Raw genomic sequence first — 23,829 nt, 5'->3', positions numbered from 1 at the left:
TCTGAGAAAGTGGACCAATACGCAGCGGAGTTAGTGTTCATCATTGAAGTTTAATTTACTAAAGAACACTACACAAAACAAAACAAGAAAACCAACAGCCAAACAGTCCTGTCAGGTGCAAAACACTAAACAGAAACAATTACCCACAAAACCCCAACGGAAAAACAGGAACTTATGTGTGACTGTAACGGCTGTCGTGAGAGAAACTAGACCAAGGTGCAGCTGAGAAAGTGTTCCTCATTGAATATTTAATAGACGAAAGAACACTATACAAAAATAAGAAAACCGACAACCAAACAGTCCTGTCAGGTGCAAAACACTAACAGAAACAATTTCCCACAAAACCCCAATGGAAAAACAGGAACTTATGTGTGACTGTAACGGCTGTCGTGAGAGAGAGTAGACCAAGGTGCAGCGGAGAAAGTGTTCCTCATTGAATATTTAATAGACGAAAGAACACTATACAAAAATAAGAAAACCGACAACCAAACAGTCCTGTCAGGTGCAAAACACTCACAGAAACAATTACCCACAAAACCCCAATGGAAAAACATGCACTTATGTGTGACTCCCAATCAGCAACAACACTCTACAGCTGTGCCTGATTGGAAGCCACCCGGCCAAAATCAACGAAACAAACCAACATAGAAAAATGCACATAGAACGCCCACCCAATGTAACACCCTGACCTAACCAAAATAACGAACAAAAACCCCGCTCTATGGCCAGGGCGTTACAATCATAAACTTCTGTAGTTTTGTCATACTGTTCTAATTTAGCGGGATTAAGCCAAACTAGTCGCACCCTGCCCTTACGGGCGGTAAATCATCTGAAATAATACATTTGATTCAATGCAACTTCATCTTCGAGGACTGGCAGTGAAGAACCCACCACAGAATCTTCACCTCAATAACCCCACTGCAAATATATATTTTTGTGTTTATTCTCTTTAGCTTTTTGGTCTGCATATGCCTCAATTCTGCATGGTCTCAACTCTGTCCCAAATTTCCTGTGGTATCAAGGCTTGCGTTCCATGTTATCCAATAGGACACCTAAGGCCAGCTAATTGTTTTTGGTCCTGGATGTGCATTGCACAAAACTAAGCTTGGAGTGAAGGCTATATTTTGCCCTCTACATGTAGACTGACTAATCTACCAGCTCAGTTTGTGGTTAACATAATTATTATATGGATTGTATTGCGCATAATTGCATATAAACCCTGTGAGTTGTAGACATTTGCACATACAGAGCCTTTAGAAAGAATTCACACCCTTTGACTTTTCCATATTTTGTTGTTTTACAGCTTGAATTTAAAATGGATTAAATTGAGATTTTGTCGTCACTGGCCTACACACAATTCCCCATAATATCAAAGTGGAATCATGTTTTTCAAATTAATTAAGTATTCAGCCCCTTTGTTTTGGCAAGTCTTAATAAATTCAGAAGCAAAAATCCACTTAACAACTCACATAATAAGCGAAGTGAAAAAAGAAGTGATGCAGTATTGCATATGCAGTGATGCATAGTATTTATATCAGCCCTCAGATTACAATGAAGAGCAAGACGTGCCGCTCTGTTCTGGGCCAGCTGCAGCTATGCAGCTAAGCTGTCTTTCCTTGCAGCACTCAACCACAAGACTGTACAATAATCAAAATAAGACAAAACTAGAGCCTGCAGGACTTGCTTTTTGGCAGTGTTGGGAAAGTACCCAATTGTCATCCTTGAGTAAATATACCTTAATAGAAAATGACTCAAGTAAAAGTAAGTCACCCAGTAAAAAACTACTTGAGTAAAAGTCTGAAAGTATTTGTTTTTAAATATACTTAAGTATCAAAAGTAAATGTAAGAGCATAAATAATTTCAAAGGAAGGACAAACCTTACAGGTTTGGCATATATATATATATATATATATATATATATATATATATATATTTTGAAATAACTTTTATTAAAAACAAGAACAGTTTCTTGATAACTTTTTACAATAATACCATTGTCTTAGAAGAAAAAAATGATTGAGAATAACAAGCTAAGGAACCACGCATGGACAACACAACATGGACTTGGTTGAGTTAAAAATAAAGGCAGTTCCTTAGAAGTTTGGCTACAACTATTTATGACGGTTATCTTTCACAGCAGACCACATCCTCTGTAGGCCAAAGAGAAAGTGTTTCTTTAAAGGCCCTATATTTTTTACATTTAAGTCATTTAGCAGACGCTCTTATCCAGAGCGACTTATATATGGTACAAAAACTCAAATGCAGTGGTTTAAAGTACTTAAGGAGTAATGCTTTAAAGTACAACTTAAGTAATTTTTTTGGGTATCTGTACTTTACATTACAAGTAATATAGTTGGCTACTTTTACTTCACTACATTTCTAAAGAAAATTATGTACTTTTTACTCCATACATTTTCCCTGACACCCAAAAGTACTTGTTACATTTTGAATGCTTAGCAGGACTGGAAATTGTCTAATTCACAGACTTATCAAGAGAACATCCCTGGTCATCCCCACTGCCTGAGAGTTGTTTGAGAGTTGGAGCGTACCCCTGGCTATCCGTAAATGAATAAAACACTAGAAAATCAAAGAGTATAAATAATTTCAAAGCAAAGGAGACAGCCATATTTTCCAGTGTTTTATTTATTTACGGATAGCCAGGGGTACGCTCCAACTCTCAATGTATGGAGTAAAAAGTACATCATTTTCTTTAGGAATGTAGTGAAGTAAAAGTAGCTAAGTATATTACTTGTAAAGTACAGATACCTCCCAAAAAATTACTTACATTATGCTTTCAAGTACAATTTATCTAAAAGTTAATTCACATAATCTGTAGTATGTGTCAATAATAATCTATCAATTCTATTTAAATGAAAATCTCATGAAGTGCTTAAAATACAACCAGGAGCATTGGGTATCAGCGCTCTCTTGAATCGATTTTCTGTGAATATTAATAGTTATGCTATTCTCAGAAATGTGTGAGAAACAGAAATGACTAAGGTTGAGGGGACTTTGGTTGTAAAGAAAACATTGAGCTTTATGGTTTGCCATAGTTTTGACAAGTGTTCATAGTTAAGTAGATTTTATTTTTAAATAAGGCCACTTTGACAAGCTTTACATTCATTTTGAATAAGGCAAACCGTTTTTAAAGGAATTATCTTCCTAACATTACAATCCCTTTTCCAATATACTGTAGATTCTTTTCGGAGACAACATTTTGTATACAGTAAGGCACAATGTTATTCCAGGCATGACTTCAATTTTTTTCACTGTGGACAAACAAAGGACAGGAAGAGATCCACTTCATTTTGGATCACCACAGAGGGCGGGTGAATGTTGTCCGGAGAATAGTGGCAGGAGGTCATCTGCCAAACGTCAATGAGGACCAGAGGCAAGTCCCTGAATATTTCCCTGAGTGCCATGTCGAGCTGCCAGGAGAGCCAGTCGCTGCCGTACACATCCTTGTAGCCCGTGTTGGCTGACTTGATCACTACCAGAGTAGTGGGAGATCGTCGTAGGAGCGACGCCACAGCCCTACGGATGACGACCAGACGGTGTGCGTACATAGCCAGTGGGTATGTGGTGAAATGAGCCCAGATGGTGAAGACGACTACAGAGTGTGCACCCCCTGCCAGACCCTCCACCTCACTGGCGATGTAGTGGAGGTCAGCCCAGGGGGTCTTGCTTGTCCGTATAGGTATCCCATGGGCCCGCCAGATGATGCGGGTGTTGGACTGGGTGTCGACTGCCTCAAAGGGGCCCGATTTGCTTGATGTGTGAAGGTTCAGGCGTTTCAATGCTGCAGAAGGATCATAAGTTTAATGCAAATATATGAATTCAGACAAACAATGCGCTGGGATACGCATTAAAGAAAGAAGTTATAAAAGTTATTATTACTGTTTTGCCGTATACCATGACTTACTTGGGTGTCTTTTCATTCAACAATGCTAGTTAAATAATTGCCTGGCCAATGCTTTATTTAACCCATGTAAACCCATTTGAACGCATGGACTTCACTACAAACATATTGACATAATAAACTGATTACAAACTATATCATACTTGGCACAGTTTCCTCCAGGTAGTCGAACCACTGACGGAGAGTGGAGTCACCCATCATAAGGATCTGTTTGTCCTTCAGGCATCCAGATATCAGTTTAGCTGAGGGAAAGGATTTTGAGTCACAAACCAGGGACGTCCAGTGATCCTGGAGGTAGAATCCAGCTGGTACTGAGGTGTGCAAACCAGGACGACATTTTGTTTGTGATCCTAGAGAGAGAAAAAATACTTTCAGGCCTATGTTAGAACAACATGGGGTTAATAGATAACAGTGTGTTAATAATTAATCATATGCGTTAGGCTAAAGCATGTGACTTATTTGAAATGTTTTTATATATCCTCATTTTGACATTCATTGTGATAATCCCACAACTAATCATATGATAATTTAAATGTTTTTAGTATCATCTATTAATATAAATTATTCAAATGAGATGCATCACCTTGAAGCAACCATTATGTGCAATCATTGTGGTTATGAATTTTAAAAAATTCTCATGAAAGTCAAAGCTGTGAGAAACACATATGAATGTCTCTGCAAAAGTCTTGTGAGTTACAGTCAATTAGCTAGGCCTATGTCAGACTTGGCTGTTGGTTCATAAGATAAGCAAAGGAGAAGTAGTTTGGAACAACTTACGGATTTCAGTGTCCTGTTGCTGGACATCGATAGCTGAATCGTCACCTGGTACAATAATGTTTGTGGAACTGCCAGAGAAGAAGGATGTTTACAATTATTTCAAACGTTGTTAACAAATAACCAAAAGTTTTTTCATGAGTTTTTGTTCTTAGTACTGTTTACTACGTGGCTGCTGTGCCGTATGTTTCAACATCTTTGCTGCAAGAGACATTTTTATGTTTCACACCAGGGCCTCTTCCAAATAAAAGAGTTCCACACGCAATACTCAACCTGAGACAGCCATCAATACTACAAACCAAATTACAGAACAATTCAATAGTTATGATGTTTAAGTTCAATGTACTCTCACCTCAAGTACTCTCTATCATCAGTAATGGTTCAATATATATATATATTTTTTATAATGGTTTCAATCACTAACGGTTGAATGTGGGCTGGTCTGATTTAATTCCCATAAGATACATTTCCCCCAAAATGTACATTTTGTGTTGTTACTAAAAGTATTGAGATATTTCCTACATTCCCAGCCTCATTTTATGTCATGCTTATATGACTGTATAGCAGTGAGAAAAATGGGACGTGCAATTTAATGACATAATAACATTGTATTCCTGAGATGATTAAAAGATAATTCTACATAGAGTCATTTTCGGCATCAAATGGGAAACCGTCCACGCAAATCAGACTGTAATACATTACACATTACAAACGATCATTTTTAAGCAAAGGGCCTTGGTAACTACATTCCATTCACCTCATATCAGTCAACATACAGTAATACACTACCGTTCAAAAGTTTGTGGTCACTTAGAAATGTCCTTGTTTTTGAAATAAAAGCTAATTTTTGGTCCATTAAAATAACATCAAATTGATCGGAAATACAGTGAAGACATTGTTAATGTTGTACATGACTATTGTAGCTGGAAACGGCAGATTTTTAATGGAATATCTACATAGGCGTACAGAGGCCCATTATCAGCAACCATCACTCCTGTGTTCCAATGGCACGTTGTGTTAGCTAATCCATGTTTATCATTTTAAAAGGCTAATTGATCATTAGAAAACCCTTTTGTAGTTATGTTAGCACAGCTGAAAACTTGTGCTGATTAAATAAGTAATAAAACTGGCCTTCTTTAGACTAGTTGAGTATCTGGAGCATCAACATTTGTGTGTTCGATTACAAAATAACTTTCTTCTGAAACTCGTCAGTCTATTCTTGTTCTGAGAAATGAAGGCTATTCCATGCGAGAAATTGCCAAAACAAAATCTCGAACAACGCTGTATACTACTCCGTTCACAGAACAGCACTAACTGGCTCTAACCAGAATAGAAAGAAGAGTGGGAGGCCCCGGTGCGCAACTGAGCAAGAGGACAAGTACATTTGAGTGTCTAGTTTGAGAAAGAGACGCCTCACAAGTCCTCAACTGGCAGCTTCATTAAATAGTACCCGCAAAACACCAGTCTCACTGTCAACAGTGTAGAGGCGACTCCGGGATGCTGGCCTTTTAGGCAGATTTGCAAAGGTTTTCGGATCACAAAGAAGAACATTCGTGAGACGCAGAACAAATGAAAAGATGCTGGAGGAGTGCTTGACGCCGTCTGTCAAGCATGGTGGAGGCAATGTGATGGCCTGGGGGTGCTTTGGTGGTGGTGAAGGGGGAGATTTGTACGGGGTAAAAGGGATCTTGAAGAAGGAAGGCTATCACTCCATTTTGCAATGCCATACCCTGTGGACGGCGCTTAATTGGAGAAAATTTCCTCCAACAACAGGACAATGACCCAAATCACAGCTCCAAACTACACAAGAACTCTTTAGGGAAGAAGCAGTCAGCTGGTATTCTGTCTATAATGGAATGGCGAGCACAGTCCTCGGATCTCAACCCTATTGAGCTGTTGTGGGAGCAGCTTGACCATATGGTACGTAAGAAGTGTCCATCAAGCCAATGCAACTTGTGGGAGGTGCTTCAGGAAGCATGGGGTGAAATCTCTTCAGATTACCTCAACAAATTGACAACTAGAATGCCAAAAGGTCTGCAAGGCTGTAATTGCTTCAAATGGAGGATTCTTTGACAAAAGCAAAGTTTGAAGGACACAATTATTACAATTTTAAAAAAATCATAATTTATAACCTTGTCAATGTCTTCACTATATTTCCTATTCGTTTTGCAACTCATTTCATGTATGTTTTCATGGAAAACAGACATTTCTAAGCGACCTCAAACGTTTGAACGGTACTGTACAATGTAGTATCCTCCTGGCTACATTCAATCTCACTAAAGAATTAATTGAAATGATCTAAATTTGTTCTCTACATGTAGACCAACTAATCTACCAGCTCAGTTTGTGGTTAACATAATTATTATATGGATTGTATTGCGTATAATTACATATAAACCCTGTGAGTTGTAGACATTTGCACATACAGAGCCTTTAGAAAGAATTCACACCCTTTGACTTTTCCATATTTTGTTGTTTTACAGCTTGAATTTAAAATGGATTAAATTGCGATTTTGTCGTCACTGGCCTACACACAATTCCCCATAATATCAAAGTGGAATCCTGTTTTTCAAATTAATTAAGTATTCAGCCCCTTTGTTTTGGCAAGTCTTAATAAGTTCAGGAGCAAAAATCCACTTAACAAGTCACATAATAAGTTGCACGGACTCACTCTGTATGCAATAATAGTGTTTAACATGATTTTTGAATGACTACCTCATCTCTGTACCCCACACATACAATTATCTTTAAGGTCCCTCAGTCGAGCAGTGAATTTCAAACACAGATTCGCCACAAAGACCAGGGAGGTTTTCCAATGCCTCTTAAAGCAGGGCACCTAATGGTAGATGGGTAATAAAAAAAAAGCATGGTCCATGGTGAAGTTAATAATTACACTTTGGATGGTGTATCAATACACCCAGTCACTACAAAGATACAGTTGTCCTTCCTGCCAATGGTGACTTTAAAACAGTTAGAGTTTAATGAGTGTGATAGGACAAATCTGAGGATGGATCAACAACATTGTAGTTACTCCACAATACCAACCTAATTGACAGAGTGAAAATAAGGAAGCCTGTACATTATTAAATATTCCAAAACATTCATCCTGTTTGCAACAAGGCACTAAAGTAATACTGCAAAGCAATTACATTTTTGTCCTGAATACAAAGTGTTATGTATAGGTAAAATCCAAAACAAAACATTACTGAGTACCACTCTCCATATTTTCAAGCACAGTGGTGGCTGCATCATGTTATGGGTATGCTCGTAATCATTAAGCCCTGGGGAGCAGTTGTGAAAAAAGTACCTAAATGTCATACTTGAGTAAAAGTAAAGATGCCTTAATAGAAAATGACTCAAGTAAAAGTAAAAGCCAACAAGTAAAACACTAATTGATTAAAAGTCTAAAAGTATTTGGTTTTAAATATCAAAAGTGAATGTAATTGCTAAAATATATTTAAGTATCAAAATGTAAAGTATAAATCATTTAAATGTACTTATATTAAGCAAACCAGTCGGCACCGTTTTCTTTTTTTCTTTTTTATTTACGGATATCCAGGGTCACACTCCAACACTCAGATATAATTTACAAATGAAGCATTTGTGTTTAGTGAGTCCGCCAGATCAGAGGCAATAGGGATGACTAGGGATCTTCTCTTGAGAAGTGCATGAATTGGACCATTTTCCTGTCCTGCTAAGGAGTACTTTTGGGTGTCAGGGAAAATGTATGGAGTAAAAAGCACATTATTTTCTTCAGGAATGTAGTGAAGTAAAAGTAACAGTTGTCAAAAACATATATCGTAAAAATAACTGCTGGAGAGTCCTTAACAAAACAGAATGGAGCTGTGCACAGGAAAAATCCTACAGGAAAACCTGGTTCAGTCTGCTTTCCAACAGACACGGGGAAATTCACCTTTCAGCAGGACAATAACCTAAAAAAACAAGGCCAAATATATAGTGGAGTTGCTTACCAAGACAGTGAATGTTCCTGAGTGGCCGAATTACAGTTTTGACTTAAATCTGCTTGAAAATCTATGGCAAGACTTTTAAAGGGTTGTCTAGCAATGATAAACAACCAATTTGACCGAGCTTGAAGAATTCTGAAAAGAATAATGGGCAAATATTGCACAATTCAGGTGTGGAAAGCTTACCCAGAACGGGTATGAATCTTACATAAATTACATTTCTGGATTTCATTTTCAATACATTTGCAAAATGTCTAAAAACATGTTTTCACTTTGTCATTATGGGGTATTGTGTGTAGACGGGTCAGAAAACAAATCCATTTCATCCATTTTGAATTTAGGCTGTAACAAAAAAAATGGAAAAGTCAAGGGGTATGAATATTTTCTGAAGGCACTGTATCTACCTCTTAAGAAGGGTCGTCTCCACCTCGGAGAGTACTGCCTGGTAACCGCCCATGCTGTGGTAGGTCAAAGCATGGCAAGGCAGGGAAGATGGCCGACGACAGAACCAGGTCTCCCCAGTGACTGGCTCTCTGTACTCACAGCAACACTGTGCGTCATTCCCCACCAGCCTAGGACTTCTCTGGGCATTGCATATCACCGTTTCCTGCTTGCCACCCTCCTCAAAGTAGCCTTGGAAGTAGACCTTATCTGGGTCCTGTTCCCTTTGCCTACACAGTACCTGCACGGCCTCGCTGGAGTGCACTAGGCGGATGGACACCTTGGCAGGTCCGGGCCAAAGCAGGGCCAAGCGGGCAGTGTAGGTGCCATTAAAGTGGTCTGTTACAGCTCCATAAGTACTGGCCTTAAGTTCTGAGTTAAACAACTTGGCCTGAAAAAAGTCCCCTCCATAGGTTTTGATCCTGTTTTTAGTATCTCTAGCTATCAAAATCACATCTATAAACCCTCCAACTGTGTGGTTTGAATTGGGGTTGACAACAGAGAATGAGCACTTAGTGGGGTTTGTGGCCTCATCTGTGGAAAAGAGGAAAACAGGCGGTAGTGACCATTGTAGCTCTGTGAGCAGAGATTCCCATTCCTCTTTACTTATTAAGGAGTCATTGGTTGGTGTAAATGTCCTGTTGGTGATTCCACTATGACTTGTGAAGCTAGTGTGGTTGTATTTGAGATGATTGGATGGTGACACATTCAGTAGGCACTGGTTGAATTGACATACCTACAATGAGACAAAGAGACAATCTGTTTATCACCAAACATACTATTGACCTAAACATTATGCTGACTAAAGCCAAAAGGCACATAGAAAGTGTACCTTAATACCTCTTGAGCTTAGTATAGCTGTCTTACCCCATCAAAACCCCAACACAGTGCATTTGGAAAGTATTTAGACGCCTTGACCTTTTCCACATTTTGAGAAGTCACAGCCTTCTAAAATGTATTAAGTTGTTATTTTCACTACACACACACACAATACCCCACATTTTGACAAAGCAAAAACAGGTTTAGAAATTTTAGCAAATGTATTAAAATTAAAAACTGAAATATCACATTTACATAAGTATTCAGACACTTTATACTCAGTACTTTTATTGAAGCACCTTTGGCAGGGATTACAGCCTCAAGTCTACTTGGGTATGACACTAGAAGCTTGGCACACCTGTATTTGGAGAGTTTATCCCATTCTTCTCTGCAGATCCTCTCAAGCTCTGTCAGGTTGTATGGGGAGCGTTGCTGCACAGCTATTTTCAGGTCTTTCCAGAGATGTTCGATCGGGTTCAAGTCCGGGCTCTGGCTGGGCTACTCAAGGACACTCAGAGACTTGTCCCGAAGCCACTCCTGTGTTGTCTTGGCTGTGTGCTTAGGGTCATTGTCCTGTTGGAAGGTGAACCTTCACCCCAGCCTGAGGTCCTGAGTGCTCTAGAGCAGGTTTTCATCAAGGATCTCTTTACTTTGCTCCATTCATCTTTCCCTCAAGCCTGACTAGTCTCCCAGCCCCTGCAGCTGAAAAACATCCCCACACCATGATACTGCCACCACACTTTAATTTAACCTTCATTTAGCTAGGCAAGTCAGTTAAGAACAAATTCTTATTTACAATGACGGTCTACCGGGGAACAGTGGGTTAACAGCCTTGTTGAGGGGCAGAATGACAGATTTTTATCTTGGCAGCTCAGGGATTCAATCCAGGAACCTTTTGGTTACTGGCCCAACACTCTAACCACTAGGCTACCTGCCACTGTAGGGATGGTGCAAAGTTTCCTCCAGACGTGATGCTTGGCATTCAGGCCAAAGAGTTCAATCTTGGTTTCATCAGACCAGAGAATCTTGTTTCTCATGGTCTCAGAGTCTTTAGGTGCCTTTGGTCAACTCCAAGCGGGCTGTCGTGCTTTTTACTGAGGAGTGGCTTCCGTCTGGCCACTTTATCATAAGGGCCTGAATTGAGTGACCATCAGAGTGACCATCGGGTTCTTGGTTACCTCCCTGACCAAGGCTTTTCTCCCCCGATTGCTCAGTTTAGCCAGGCTGACAGCTCTAGGAAGAGTCTTGGTGGTTCCAAACTTATTCCATTTAAGAATGAAGGAGGCCACTGTGTTCTTGGGGACCTTTAATGCTGCAGATATTTTTTTGTAAGCTTCCCCAGATCTTCGCCTCGATACAATTCTGTCTCAGAGCTCCATGGACAATTCCTTCGACCTCATGGCTTAGTTTTTGCTCTGACATGCACTGTCAACTGTGGGACCTTATAAAGACAGGTGTGTACCTTTCCAAATCATGTCCATTCAATTGAATTTACCACAGGTGGATTCCAATCAAGTTGTTCAAACATCTCAAGGATGATCAACAGAAACAGAATGCACCTGAGCTCAATTTCGAGTCTCATAGCAAAGGGTCTGAATACTTAAGGTATTTCTGTGTTTTATTTTTTTATCAATTTTCTAAAATGTTATGGAGCATTGTGTGTAGATTGATGAGGATTTTTTTTATTTAATACATTTTAGAATAAGGCTGTAACGTAACAAAATGTGGAAAAAGGGAAAGGATCTGAATACTTTCCGAATGCATTGTATAATCTTGTATCAATAACGCTGTCGTAAACAACGTATAGCTTCACAATTGTTAAAACAAAATAAATGTTTAAAACAATCCTCTGGATGGCATGCCAGTCTTAACATCTGAAGCTCGGTCTATACATTTGGCTTGGGTTCCATTTCAAAACTTACAAATAAAAGATAAATGCAGATCAATAGACTCAAAGCCAATATCAGTAGCTGAAGCAGTCTTCCCATCCTCCATATATCTGTTGGTAAATTAAAGACAACATCAAAGTGAACTTGAGCACAGTAATAATAAACAGTCACAATTAAACAAATATGTAAATTAATAGAATGACCTATAATGTAGGTCTGGTTTATTCTCAGAGGGGAAGCTGAATTTATCAAGTTCTCAGCGGGATTGATGGGGCAAATCAACAATATGCTTTGCTTTGTACTCGGACTTTGGAGAGAACTTCACTGTTAGAGAGAAACACATGAGGATGGTGGACGCTAAAGTTAGCTATCTAGCTGACTGCATGCATTGTTTTGTCAAATTGATGCTTGTCTGGTCATATTTTCAGTTCTGTTTGGTAAAGTCTACCACTGTTGTTCTTGATGAAAATAGGAAAATGTACCACACACACACACTGAAATGACCCCAAAAAAGAGGAAATCTTATCACTGTACAGTAAAAATGATGACGCCCTGTTGCTGTTTTCTGTTAAGCCTACTCAAAGGTTCCTCCTTGCCACTCCTTGGGCTGCAACCAAAACTAGTTAACATGCATGGTTTGCACCAAATCTTTTGTTCACGGGTACATGGATGTCTAATCTAATGGAAGCACGTTCCTGTCATTTACCATCCCCCAACACTTTTTTTTTGTCCAAGTTATTATAATTTTTTTTATTTCACCTTTATTTAACCAGGTAGGCTAGTTGCGAACAAGTTCTCATTTACAACTGCGACCTGGCCAAGATAAAGCAAAGCAGTGCGACACAAACAACACAGAGATACACATGGAATAAACAAACATACAGTCACAATAATACAATTAAACACTGGAGTGATAGATGTGCAGAAGATGAGTGTGCAAGTAAAGATACTGGGGTGCAAAGGAGCAAAACAAATAAAATAAATAACAGTATGGGGATGAGGTAGTTGGATGGGCTATTTACAAATGGGCTATGTACAGGTGCAGTGTTCTGTGAGCTGCTCTGACAGCTAGTGCTTAAAGCTAGTGAGGGAGATAGGAGTCTCCAGCTTCAGTGATTTTTGCAGTTCGTTCCAGTCATTGGCAGCAGAGAACTGGAAGGAAAGGCGGCCGAAGGAGGAATTGGCTTTGGGGGAGACCAGTGAAATATACCTGCTGGAGCGCTTGCTACGGGTGGGTGCTGCTATGGTGACCAGTGAGCTGCGATAAGGCGGGGCTTTACCTAGCAAAGACTTATAGATGACCTGGAGCCAGTGGGTTTGACGATGAATATGAAGCGAGGGCCAGCCAACGAGAGCATACAGGTCGCAGTGGAGGGTAGTATATGGGGCTTTGGTGACAAAACGGATGGCACTGGGAGCACAGTTCCCGCTCAGCCCCCGCTCAGCCCAGTCAAAACTGTTCGCTGCTCTGGCACCCCAATGGTGGAACAAGCTCCCTCACGACGCCAGGACAGCGGAGTCAATCACCACCTTCCGTAGACACCTGAAACCCCACCTCTTTAAGGAATACCTGGGATAGGATATAGTAATCCTTCTAACCCCCCCCCCCAAAAAAGATATAGATGTACTATTGTAAAGTGGTTGTTCCACTGGATATCATAAGGTGAATGCACCAATTTGTAAGTTGCTCTGGATAAGAGCGTCTGCTAAATGACGTAATTGGAAAAATGGAAATGTAAATGGTAGGATAGTCAGTTTTACGAGGGTGTTTGGCAGCATGCGTGAAGGATGCTTTGTTGTGAAATAGGAAGCCAATTATAGATTTAATTTTGGATTGGAGATGCTTAATGTGAGGCTGTAAGGAGAGTTTACAGTCTAACCAGACAGCTAGGTATTTGTAGTTGTCAGAACCGTCCAGAGTAGTGATGCTGGACGGGCGGGCGGGCAGGTGTGGGCAGCGATCGGTTGAAGAGCATGCATTTAGTTTTACTTGCATTTAAGAGCAGTTGGAGGCCACAGAAGGAGAGTTGGATGGCATTGAAGCTCGTCTTGAGGTTAGTTAACAGTGTCCAAAGAAGGGCCAGAAGTATACAGAATGGTGTCGTCTGCGTAGAGGTGGATCAGAGAATCACCAGCAGCAAGAGGGACATCATTGATGTATACAGAGAGAAGAGTCGGCCCAAGGATTGAACCCTGTGGCACCCCCATAGAGACTGCCAGAAGTCCGGACAACAGGCCCTCCGATTTGACACACTGAACTCTGTCTGAGAAGTAGTTGGTGAACCAGGCGAGGCAGTCATTTGAGAAACCAAGGCTGTTGAGTCTGCCGATAAGAATGTGGTGATTGACAGAGTCGAAAGCCTTGGCCAGGTCGATGAATACAGCTGCACAGTATTGTCTCTTATTGATGGCGGTTATGAAAACGTTTAGGACCTTGAGCGTGGCTGAGGTGCACCCATGACCAGCTCGGAAACCAGATTGCATAGCGGAGAAGGTGCGGTTGGATTCTAAATGGTCGGTGATCTGTTTGCTAACTTGGCTTTCGAAGACCTTAGAAAGGCAGGATAGGATAGGTATAGGTCTGTAGCAGTTTGGGTCTAGAGTGTCCCCCCCTTTGAAGAGGGGGATGACCGCTTCAGCGTTCCAATCTTTGGGGATCTCAGACGATACGAAAGAGAGGTTGAACAGGCTAGTAATAGGGGTTGCAACAATTTCGGCAGATCATTTTAGAAAGAGAGGGTCCAGATTGTCAAGCCCGGCTGATTTGTAGGGGTCCAGATTTTGCAGCTCTTTCAGAACATCAGCTATCTGGATTTGGGTGAAGGAGAAATGGGGCAGGCTTGGGCAAGTTGCTGTGCGGGGTGCAGGGCTGTTGACCGAGGTAAGGGTAGCCAGGTGGAAAGCATGGCCAGCCGTAGAAAAATGCTTATTGAAATTCTCAATTATCGCGGATTTATCAGTGGTGACAGCGTTTCCTAGCCTCAGTGCAGTGGGCAGTTGGGAGGAGGTGCTCTTATTCTCCATGGACTTTAGTGTCCCACAGGGGCAGAAATCCCAGGGGGGACGGGGGGGACACGACCCCCCCATCCTGGGAAAAATATGATTTGTCCCCCCCAATATATCACTGTAAACATGACTATGTAATTTAAATAATAATAATAATAATAATAATAATAATACACAATGAAAGCAATTGTGCTGATTATAGACACTTAATAGCGCGTTTTTACGTTTCAAAAGATTGCGACCCCCCACCCTTTGCCTCACAATGGTTTGATCCACTGCCAGTTACTTAGTTGGCAAGGTAACAGAGGGTTCGTATCTACTGTCTGAAAAGCACTCAATGCACGTAATTGACGTGAGGTTAATCCAGTCAATAACGCCATAGCAATGTTTTGTTTTATGTTGGCAGGGTTCACACACACACACACTAGCTGAATTTGCAGAGCTAGCGCGCAAATATTAACTATTAAGCTAGCTAGTACCTATTCCATTTATGTGGCGTCGTCAAAGATGGAATCTTTGCTCTCGTCAATTTATTCCAAGATCAGCATGCAGATGATGTAAGTTAGTGCTTCAAAGTCCCTGTGATAAGGTTAGCGATAAACTGAAGTCAAACTGAACAGAACTACACTCTCTTCTACCATTGTCTTAAATATATTTAATGGTCTCGTTGCAAAAGCTAAATTGTCGCAAGGGAACTTATTTATTTATTTTATTTCACCTTTATTTAACCCGGGTAGCAAAGATTATAGCAAACACCACTGAAACGGAATTTGTGCTCGCTAGCTTTGCAAATTCAGCTATTGTTGGAAGCCAGCCAATATGAAACAAACGATTAAAATGACAAAAGGTTGCAGCATATGTTGTGTAAAAGGTGAACTCATAAAGCTGTCAACTCTTGTCACAGCAATCCGTTTCACATTTGCTAGCTACCTTTTAGATCGAAGCCCATATAGAATGATAGAAGATAAGATGATAGAAGCCCATCTCCTACTGTAAATAACCTACACACTGTGTGTGTGTGTGTGTGTGTGTGTGTGTGTGTGTGTGTGTGTGTGTGTAGCCAGCCAGGTAGAAAAATGGCAGAAAAAAGACGGACATCAGAGTATTTTTCAGTACACCAAAACGCAAAGTAAGAACCCTAGTAGCCTAATATCTCAAAGACTAGCTGATAAAATGTTCATAAGAAAGAAGTGAAATGCTAATGGAAATGTTTCACAATGATGTCATTAGGCAGAGCAGGAAACAGATGGCACACAGACAGCAGAGTTGGGGACAGATATGCAGGGACAGACTGGCAGAGACAGGGAGTCTCAGGTAAGTTCCATTGGATACCCCCACTCTCAACTTAAACTGGTGACTGAACTAAGATTTGTTAAAGGCAATGGTATTGCTGTGATTAGTTGTGTAGTTTTGGGTACCGGTAGTTAGGAGTACGGCAAACACCTTATTTCTTTGGTTCCTCAATATACATTTACCATATTACAACGTAGGCTGTGTGTTACAGCACTACTTTTGGTGTCCCCCTCAGGAATTGCTCTTGAGAAAATGTCATGTAATTGTCCCCTCCAAAGTTGATATCAGATTTTCGCCTCTGGTATCCCAGAACTTTTTGGAGTTTGTGCTACAGGATGAACATTTCTGTTTGAAAAAGTTAGCCTTTGCTTTCCTAACTGCCTGTGTTTATTGGTTCCTAACTTCCCTAAAAAGTTGCATATCGCGGGGGCTATTCGATGCTAATGCAGTACGGCACCGGATGTTTTTGTGCTGGTCAAGGGCAGTCAGATCTGGAGTGAACCAAGGGCTATATCTGTTCCTGGTTCTACATTTTTTTGAACGGGGCATGCTTATTTAAGATGGTGAGGAAAGCACTTTTAAAGAATAACCAGGCATCCTCTACTGACGGAATGAGGTCAATATCCTTCCAGGATACTCGGGCCAGGTCAATTAGAAAGGCCTGCTCGCTGAAGTGTTTTAGGGAGCGTTTGACAGTGATGAGGGGTGGTCGTTTGACAGTGATGAGAGGTGGTTGTTTGACCGCAGACCCATTATGGACGCAGGCAATGAGGCAGTGATCGCTGAGATCCTGGTTGAAGACAGCAGAGGTGTATTTGGAGGGCAGGTTGGTTAGGATGATATCTATGAGGGTGCTCGTGTTTACGGATTTGGGGTTGTACCTGGTAGGTTCATTGACAATTTGTGTGAGATTGAGGGCATCAAGCTTAGATTGTAGGATGGCCGGGGTGTTAAGCATGTCCCAGTTTAGGTCACCTAACAGCACAAGCTCTGAAGATAGATGAGGGCAATCAATTCACATATGGTGTCCAGGACACAGCTGGGGGCAGATGGTGGTCTATAGCAAGCGGCAACGGTTAGAGACTTGTTTCTGGAAAGGTAGATTTTTAAAAGTAGAAGCTCAAATTGTTTGGGCACAGACCTGGATAGTAAGACAGAACTCTGCAGGCTTTGTCTGCAGTAGATTGCAACTCCGCCCCCTTTGGCAGTTCTATCTTGTCGGAAAATGTTTAGTTAGGGATGGAAATGTCTTCTTTTTTTTGTGGTCTTCCTAAACCAGGATTCAGACACGGCTAGGACATCCGGGTTGGCAGAGTGTGCTAAGGCAGTGAATAAACAAACTTAGGGAGGAGGCTTCTAATGTTAACATGCATGAAACCAAGGATTTCACAGTTACAGATGTCAACAAATGAGAGCGCCTGGGAAATGGGAGTGGAGCTAGGCACTGCAGAGTCTGGATTAACCTCTACATCACCAGAGGAACAGAGGAGGAGTAGTCATTTGTTCACTGCACCAAATCACTCTTTCAATTTGGATACATATAAGTATCTGCCTTTCACGATGCAATATTCAGTTTAATTTTGTTAACAATACAATCAACTATCACTTAATCAAACTGCTCAAAACAGAGAATGTGAAGCAAAATTATGTAGTGCCTAGTTACAGAAATCACTCTGCCATTTCCTAGTTGCTAAAATTCTAATAGTTTGCCTAATTTCAGTTTATGTGATAAAACAAGCAAGTATAGTCTAGAGAATCATTGTACCATCTAAACTTCTGAAATATATATTTTCCATAACCAAATAGATTGGATTTTCAGCTGTTTGGAGCTGGTGTACAAAACTGACCGTAAAGGATGCAAAAACAAAACTAGTGTACATAGAACAGATCTACCGCTTCTTAGACTTGCCCTCATCGAGGATGTCATATTTCTATGTGAATTTTGTCGGGTCGCCCAAAAAGTTACATTGCAGCTTTTACGTATATAGTTTGATAACTGCTAAACACAGTTTAATTTTTAGATTTTTTTCCATCATAAATGTATCAATTTGACATCAATTTATGTTGGAAGGTAAAACCAAATCCTATATGGATGTGGCTGTAAATACTACATCTTTATTCTCCATCAGCCAGTGTGCTTCAATAGGACAAAGTGGAAAGAGTCACTCTATAGGGCTCCTGAGTGGCGCAGCGGTCTAAGGCACTGCATCTCTGTGCTAGAGATGTCACTACAGACCCTGGTTTGATTCCAGACTGTGTGCACAATTGACATTTGTATCTTGTTTTTTTGTATTATAATATATATTCTTTTTTTAAATGACCAAATAATGAACCTATAATTATCTGATGTATTGGTGACTAAATGTTGATATGGTATTTCACAAAAACAATACAAAAATAAAATAAACTGTATTAGGCTCGACTCAATTGTTTGTAGTGTTCATTGTATATGTATATTGTCACTATTCCATTTTGGTTCAGTATTTCAGTTTTATTAAGTTAAATGTACTGTTAACAAATGACAAGAAAATCTTGAAAGAGTGATTTGGTGCAGAGAACAAGTGACTTTGTGAATTTGTTTGTTGTACTCAGTCAATTGAAAATGTGCTTAAGAGTTTTGAAACATGAGCCATTTTGATGATCTGTTTAGATTTTTGTGCTTAGAGTTGGGAAAATGTACCACACACACACACACACACACACACACACACTGAAATGACCCCAAAAAAGAGGAAATCTTATCACTGTACTGTAAAAATTATGACGCCCTGTTGCTGTTTTCTGTTAAGCCTACTCAAAGGTTCCTCCTTGCCACTCCTTGGGCTGCAACCAAAACTAGTTTACATGCATGGTTTGCACCAAATCTTTTGTTCATGGGTACATGGATGTCTAATCTAATGGAAGCCCGTTCCTGTCATTTACCATCCCCCCCACGACACTTTTTTTTGTCCAAGTTATTTTTTACATTTATTTCACCTTTATTTAACCAGGTAGGCTAGTTGCGAACAAGTTCTCATTTACAACTGCGACCTGGCCAAGATAAAGCAAAGCAGTGCGACACAAACAACACAGAGATACACATGGAATAAACAAACATACAGTCACAATAATACAAAAGAAAAAAGTATATATGCAGTGTGTGCAAATGAGGTAGGATAAGTGAGGTAAGGCAATAAGAGGCCATAGTAGCGAAATAATAACAATTTAACACTGGAGTGATAGATGTGCAGAAGATGAGTGTGCAAGTAAAGATACTGGGGTGCAAAGGAGCAAAATAAATAACAGTATGGGGATGAGGTAGTTGGATGGGCTATTTACAAATGGGCTATGTACAGGTGCAGTGATCTGTGAGCTGGTCTGAGAGCTAGTGCTTAAAGCTAGTGAGGGAGATATGAGTCTCCAGCTTCAGTGATTTTTGCAGTTCGTTCCAGTCATTGGCAGCAGAGAACTGGAAGGAAAGGCGGCCGAAGGAGGAATTGGCTTTGGGGGAGACCAGTGAAATATACCTGCTGGAGCGCTTGCTACGGGTGGGTGCTGCTATGGTGACCAGTGAGCTGCGATAAGGCGGGGCTTTACCTAGCAAAGACTTATAGATGACCTGGAGCCAGTGGGTTTGACGATGAATATGAAGCGAGGGCCAGCCAACGAGAGCATACAGGTCGCAGTGGTGGGTAGTATATGGGGCTTTGGTGACAAAACGGATGGCACTGGGATAGACTGCATCCAATTTGCTGAGTAGAGTGTTGGAGGCTATTTTGTAAATGACATCGCCAAAGTCAAGGATCGGTAGGATAGTCAGTTTTACGAGGGTATGTTTGGCAGCATGAGTGAAGGATGCTTTGTTGTGAAATAGGAAGCCAATTCTAGATTTAATTTTGGATTGGAGATGCTTAATGTGAGGCTGTAAGGAGAGTTTACAGTCTAAGCAGACAGCTAGGTATTTGTAGTTGTCCACATATTCTAAGTCAGAACCGTCCAGAGTAGTGATGCTGGACGGGCGGGCGGGCAGGTGTGGGCAGCGATCGGTTGAAGAGCATGCATTTAGTTTTACTTGCATTTAAGAGCAGTTGGAGGCCACAGAAGGAGAGTTGTATGGCATTGAAGCTCGTCTTGAGGTTAGTTAACAGTGTCCAAAGAAGGGCCAGAAGTATACAGAATGGTGTCGTCTGCGTAGAGGTGGATCAGAGAATCACCAGCAGCAAGAGGGACATCATTGATGTATACAGAGAGAAGAGTCGGCCCAAGGATTGAACCCTGTGGTACCCCCATAGAGACTGCCAGAAGTCCGGACAATAGGCCCTCCGATTTGACACACTGAACTCTGTCTGAGAAGTAGTTGGTGAACCAGGCGAGGCAGTCATTTGAGGAACCAAGGCTGTTGAGTCTGCCGATAAGAGTGTGGTGATTGACAGAGTCGAAAGCCTTGGCCAGGTCGATGAATACAGCTGCACAGTATTGTCTCTAATCGATGGTGGTTATGATATCGTTTAGGACCTTGAGCGTGGCTGAGGTGCACCCATGACCAGCTCGGAAACCAGATTGCATAGCGGAGAAGGTGTGGTTGGATTCGAAAAGGTCGGTGATCTGTTTGCTAACTTGGCTTTCGAAGACCTTAGAAAGGCAGGATAGGATAGGTATAGGTCTGTAGCAGTTTGGGTCTAGAGTGTCCCCCCCTTTGAAGAGGGGGATGACCGCTTCAGCGTTCCAATCTTTGGGGTTCTCAGACAATACGAAAGAGAGGTTGAACAGGCTAGTAATAGGGGTTGCAACAATTTCGGCAGATCATTTTAGGAAGAGAGGGTCCAGATTGTCAAGCCCGGCTGATTTGTAGGGGTCCAGATTTTGCAGCTCTTTCAGAACATCAGCTATCTGGATTTGGGTGAAGGAGAAATGGGGGAGGCTTGGGCAAGTTGCTGTGCGGGGTGCAGGGCTGTTGAGCGAGGTAAGGGTAGCCAGGTGGAAAGCATGGCCAGCCGTAGAAAAATGCTTATTGAAATTCTCAATTATCGCGGATTTATCAGTGGTGACAGGGTTTCCTAGCCTCAGTGCAGTGGGCAGTTGGGAAGAGGTGTTCTTATTCTCCATGGACTTTACAGTGTCCCAGAACTTTTTGGAGTTTGTGCTACAGGATGAACATTTCTGTTTGAAAAAGCTAGCCTTTGCTTTCCTAACTGCCTGTGTTTATTGGTTCCTAACTTCCCTAAAAAGTTGCATATCGCGGGGGCTATTCGATGCTAATGCAGTACGGCACCGGATGTTTTTGTGCTGGTCAAGGGCAGTCAGATCTGGAGTGAACCAAGGGCTATATCTGTTCCTGGTTCTACATTTTTTTGAACAGGGCATGCTTATTTAAGATGGTGAGGAAAGCACTTTTAAAGAATAACCAGGCATCCTCTACTGACGGAATGAGGTCAATATCCTTCCAGGATACTCGGGCCAGGTCAATTAGAAAGGCCTGCTCGCTGAAGTGTTTTAGGGAGCGTTTGACAGTGATGAGGGGTGGTCGTTTGACAGTGATGAGAGGTGGTTGTTTGACCGCAGACCCATTATGGACGCAGGCAATGAGGCAGTGATCGCTGAGATCCTGGTTGAAGACAGCAGAGGTGTATTTGGAGGGCAGGTTGGTTAGGATGATATCTATGAGGGTGCTCGTGTTTACGGATTTGGGGTTGTACCTGGTAGGTTCATTGACAATTTGTGTGAGATTGAGGGCATCAAGCTTAGATTGTAGGATGGCCGGGGTGTTAAGCATGTCCCAGTTTAGGTCACCTAACAGCACAAGCTCTGAAGATAGATGGGGGCAATCAATTCACATATGGTGTCCAGGACACAGCTGGGGGCAGATGGTGGTCTATAGCAAGCGGCAACGGTTAGAGACTTGTTTCTGGAAAGGTAGATTTTTAAAAGTAGAAGCTCAAATTGTTTGGGCACAGACCTGGATAGTAAGACAGAACTCTGCAGGCTTTGTCTGCAGTAGATTGCAACTCCGCCCCCTTTGGCAGTTCTATCTTGTCGGAAAATGTTTAGTTAGGGATGGAAATGTCTTCTTTTTTTTGTGGTCTTCCTAAACCAGGATTCAGACACGGCTAGGACATCCGGGTTGGCAGAGTGTGCTAAGGCAGTGAATAAACAAACTTAGGGAGGAGGCTTCTAATGTTAACATGCATGAAACCAAGGATTTCACAGTTACAGATGTCAACAAATGAGAGCGCCTGGGAAATGGGAGTGGAGCTAGGCACTGCAGAGTCTGGATTAACCTCTACATCACCAGAGGAACAGAGGTGGAGTAGTCATTTGTTCACTGCACCAAATCACTCTTTCAATTTGGATACATATAAGTATCTGCCTTTCACGATGCAATATTCAGTTTAATTTTGTTAACAATACAATCAACTATCACTTAATCAAACTGCTCAAAACAGAGAATGTGAAGCAAAATTATGTAGTGCCTAGTTACAGAAATCACTCTGCCATTTCCTAGTTGCTAAAATTCTAATAGTTTGCCTAATTTCAGTTTATGTGATAAAACAAGCAAGTATAGTCTAGAGAATCATTGTACCATCTAAACTTCTGAAATATATATTTTCCATAACCAAATAGATTGGATTTTCAGCTGTTTGGAGCTGGTGTACAAAACTGACAGTAAAGGATGCAAAAACAAAACTAGTGTACATAGAACAGATCTACCGCTTCTTAGACTTGCCCTCATCGAGGATGACATATTTCTATGTGAATTTTGTCGGGTCGCCCAAAAAGTTACATTGCAGCTTTTACGTATATAGTTTGATAACTGCTAAACACAGTTTAATTTTTAGATTTTTTTCCATCATAAATGTATCAATTTGACATCAATTTATGTTGGAAGGTAAAACCAAATCCTATATGGATGTGGCTGTAAATATTACATCTTTATTCTCCATCAGCCAGTGTGCTTCAATAGGACAAAGTGGAAAGAGTCACTCTATAGGGCTCCTGAGTGGCGCAGCGGTCTAAGGCACTGCATCTCTGTGCTAGAGATGTCACTACAGACCCTGGTTTGATTCCAGACTGTGTGCACAATTGACATTTGTATCTTGTTTTTTTGTATTATAATATATATTCTTTTTTTAAATGACCAAATAATGAACCTATAATTATCTGATGTATTGGTGACTAAATGTTGATATGGTATTTCACAAAAACAATACAAAAATAAAATAAACTGTATTAGGCTCGACTCAATTGTTTGTAGTGTTCATTGTATATGTATATTGTCACTATTCCATTTTGGTTCAGTATTTCAGTTTTATTAAGTTAAATGTACTGTTAACAAATGACAAGAAAATCTTGAAAGAGTGATTTGGTGCAGAGAACAAGTGACTTTGTGAATTTGTTTGTTGTACTCAGTCAATTGAAAATGTGCTTAAGAGTTTTGAAACATGAGCCATTTTGATGATCTGTTTAGATTTTTGTGCTTAGAGTTGGGAAAATGTACCACACACACACACACACACACACACACACTGAAATGACCCCAAAAAAGAGGAAATCTTATCACTGTACTGTAAAAATTATGACGCCCTGTTGCTGTTTTCTGTTAAGCCTACTCAAAGGTTCCTCCTTGCCACTCCTTGGGCTGCAACCAAAACTAGTTTACATGCATGGTTTGAGCCAAATCTTTTGTTCATGGGTACATGGATGTCTAATCTAATGGAAGCCCGTTCCTGTCACCTCCCCCCCCTCA

General features: G+C 40.9%; 1 protein-coding gene across 6 annotated transcripts in view; it reads right to left on the bottom strand.

Annotated features, from left to right (window-relative positions):
- Positions 1–3,065: 3,065 nt before the first annotated feature.
- Positions 3,066–23,829, bottom strand: part of LOC115169540 (NXPE family member 3) — a 31,148-nt gene continuing 10,384 nt past the window's right edge. For 4 of the 6 annotated variants that reach the window (XM_029725288.1, XM_029725262.1, XM_029725254.1 and 1 more), the window contains exons 2-6: positions 11,841–11,917; positions 9,063–9,835; positions 4,697–4,764; positions 4,063–4,269; positions 3,066–3,799 (exon numbers count right to left, since the gene is read on the bottom strand). In XM_029725288.1, the coding sequence (XP_029581148.1) occupies positions 3,267–3,799; positions 4,063–4,269; positions 4,697–4,764; positions 9,063–9,835; positions 11,841–11,906 (1,647 nt within the window). In that variant the 5' untranslated portion in view covers positions 11,907–11,917 and the 3' untranslated portion in view covers positions 3,066–3,266. Of the gene's footprint in view, positions 3,800–4,062; positions 4,270–4,696; positions 4,765–9,062; positions 9,836–11,840; positions 11,918–12,010; positions 12,552–23,829 lie in introns of those variants that run through there. The other 2 variants (XM_029725280.1, XM_029725297.1) reach the window with 2 other exon arrangements.

Source organism: Salmo trutta, chromosome 3, assembly GCF_901001165.1.
Source record: "Salmo trutta chromosome 3, fSalTru1.1, whole genome shotgun sequence".
NCBI lineage: Eukaryota > Metazoa > Chordata > Actinopteri > Salmoniformes > Salmonidae > Salmo > Salmo trutta.
Note: the sequence above shows the minus strand (reverse complement) of the source record. Positions and strands in the feature narration are given on the sequence as shown.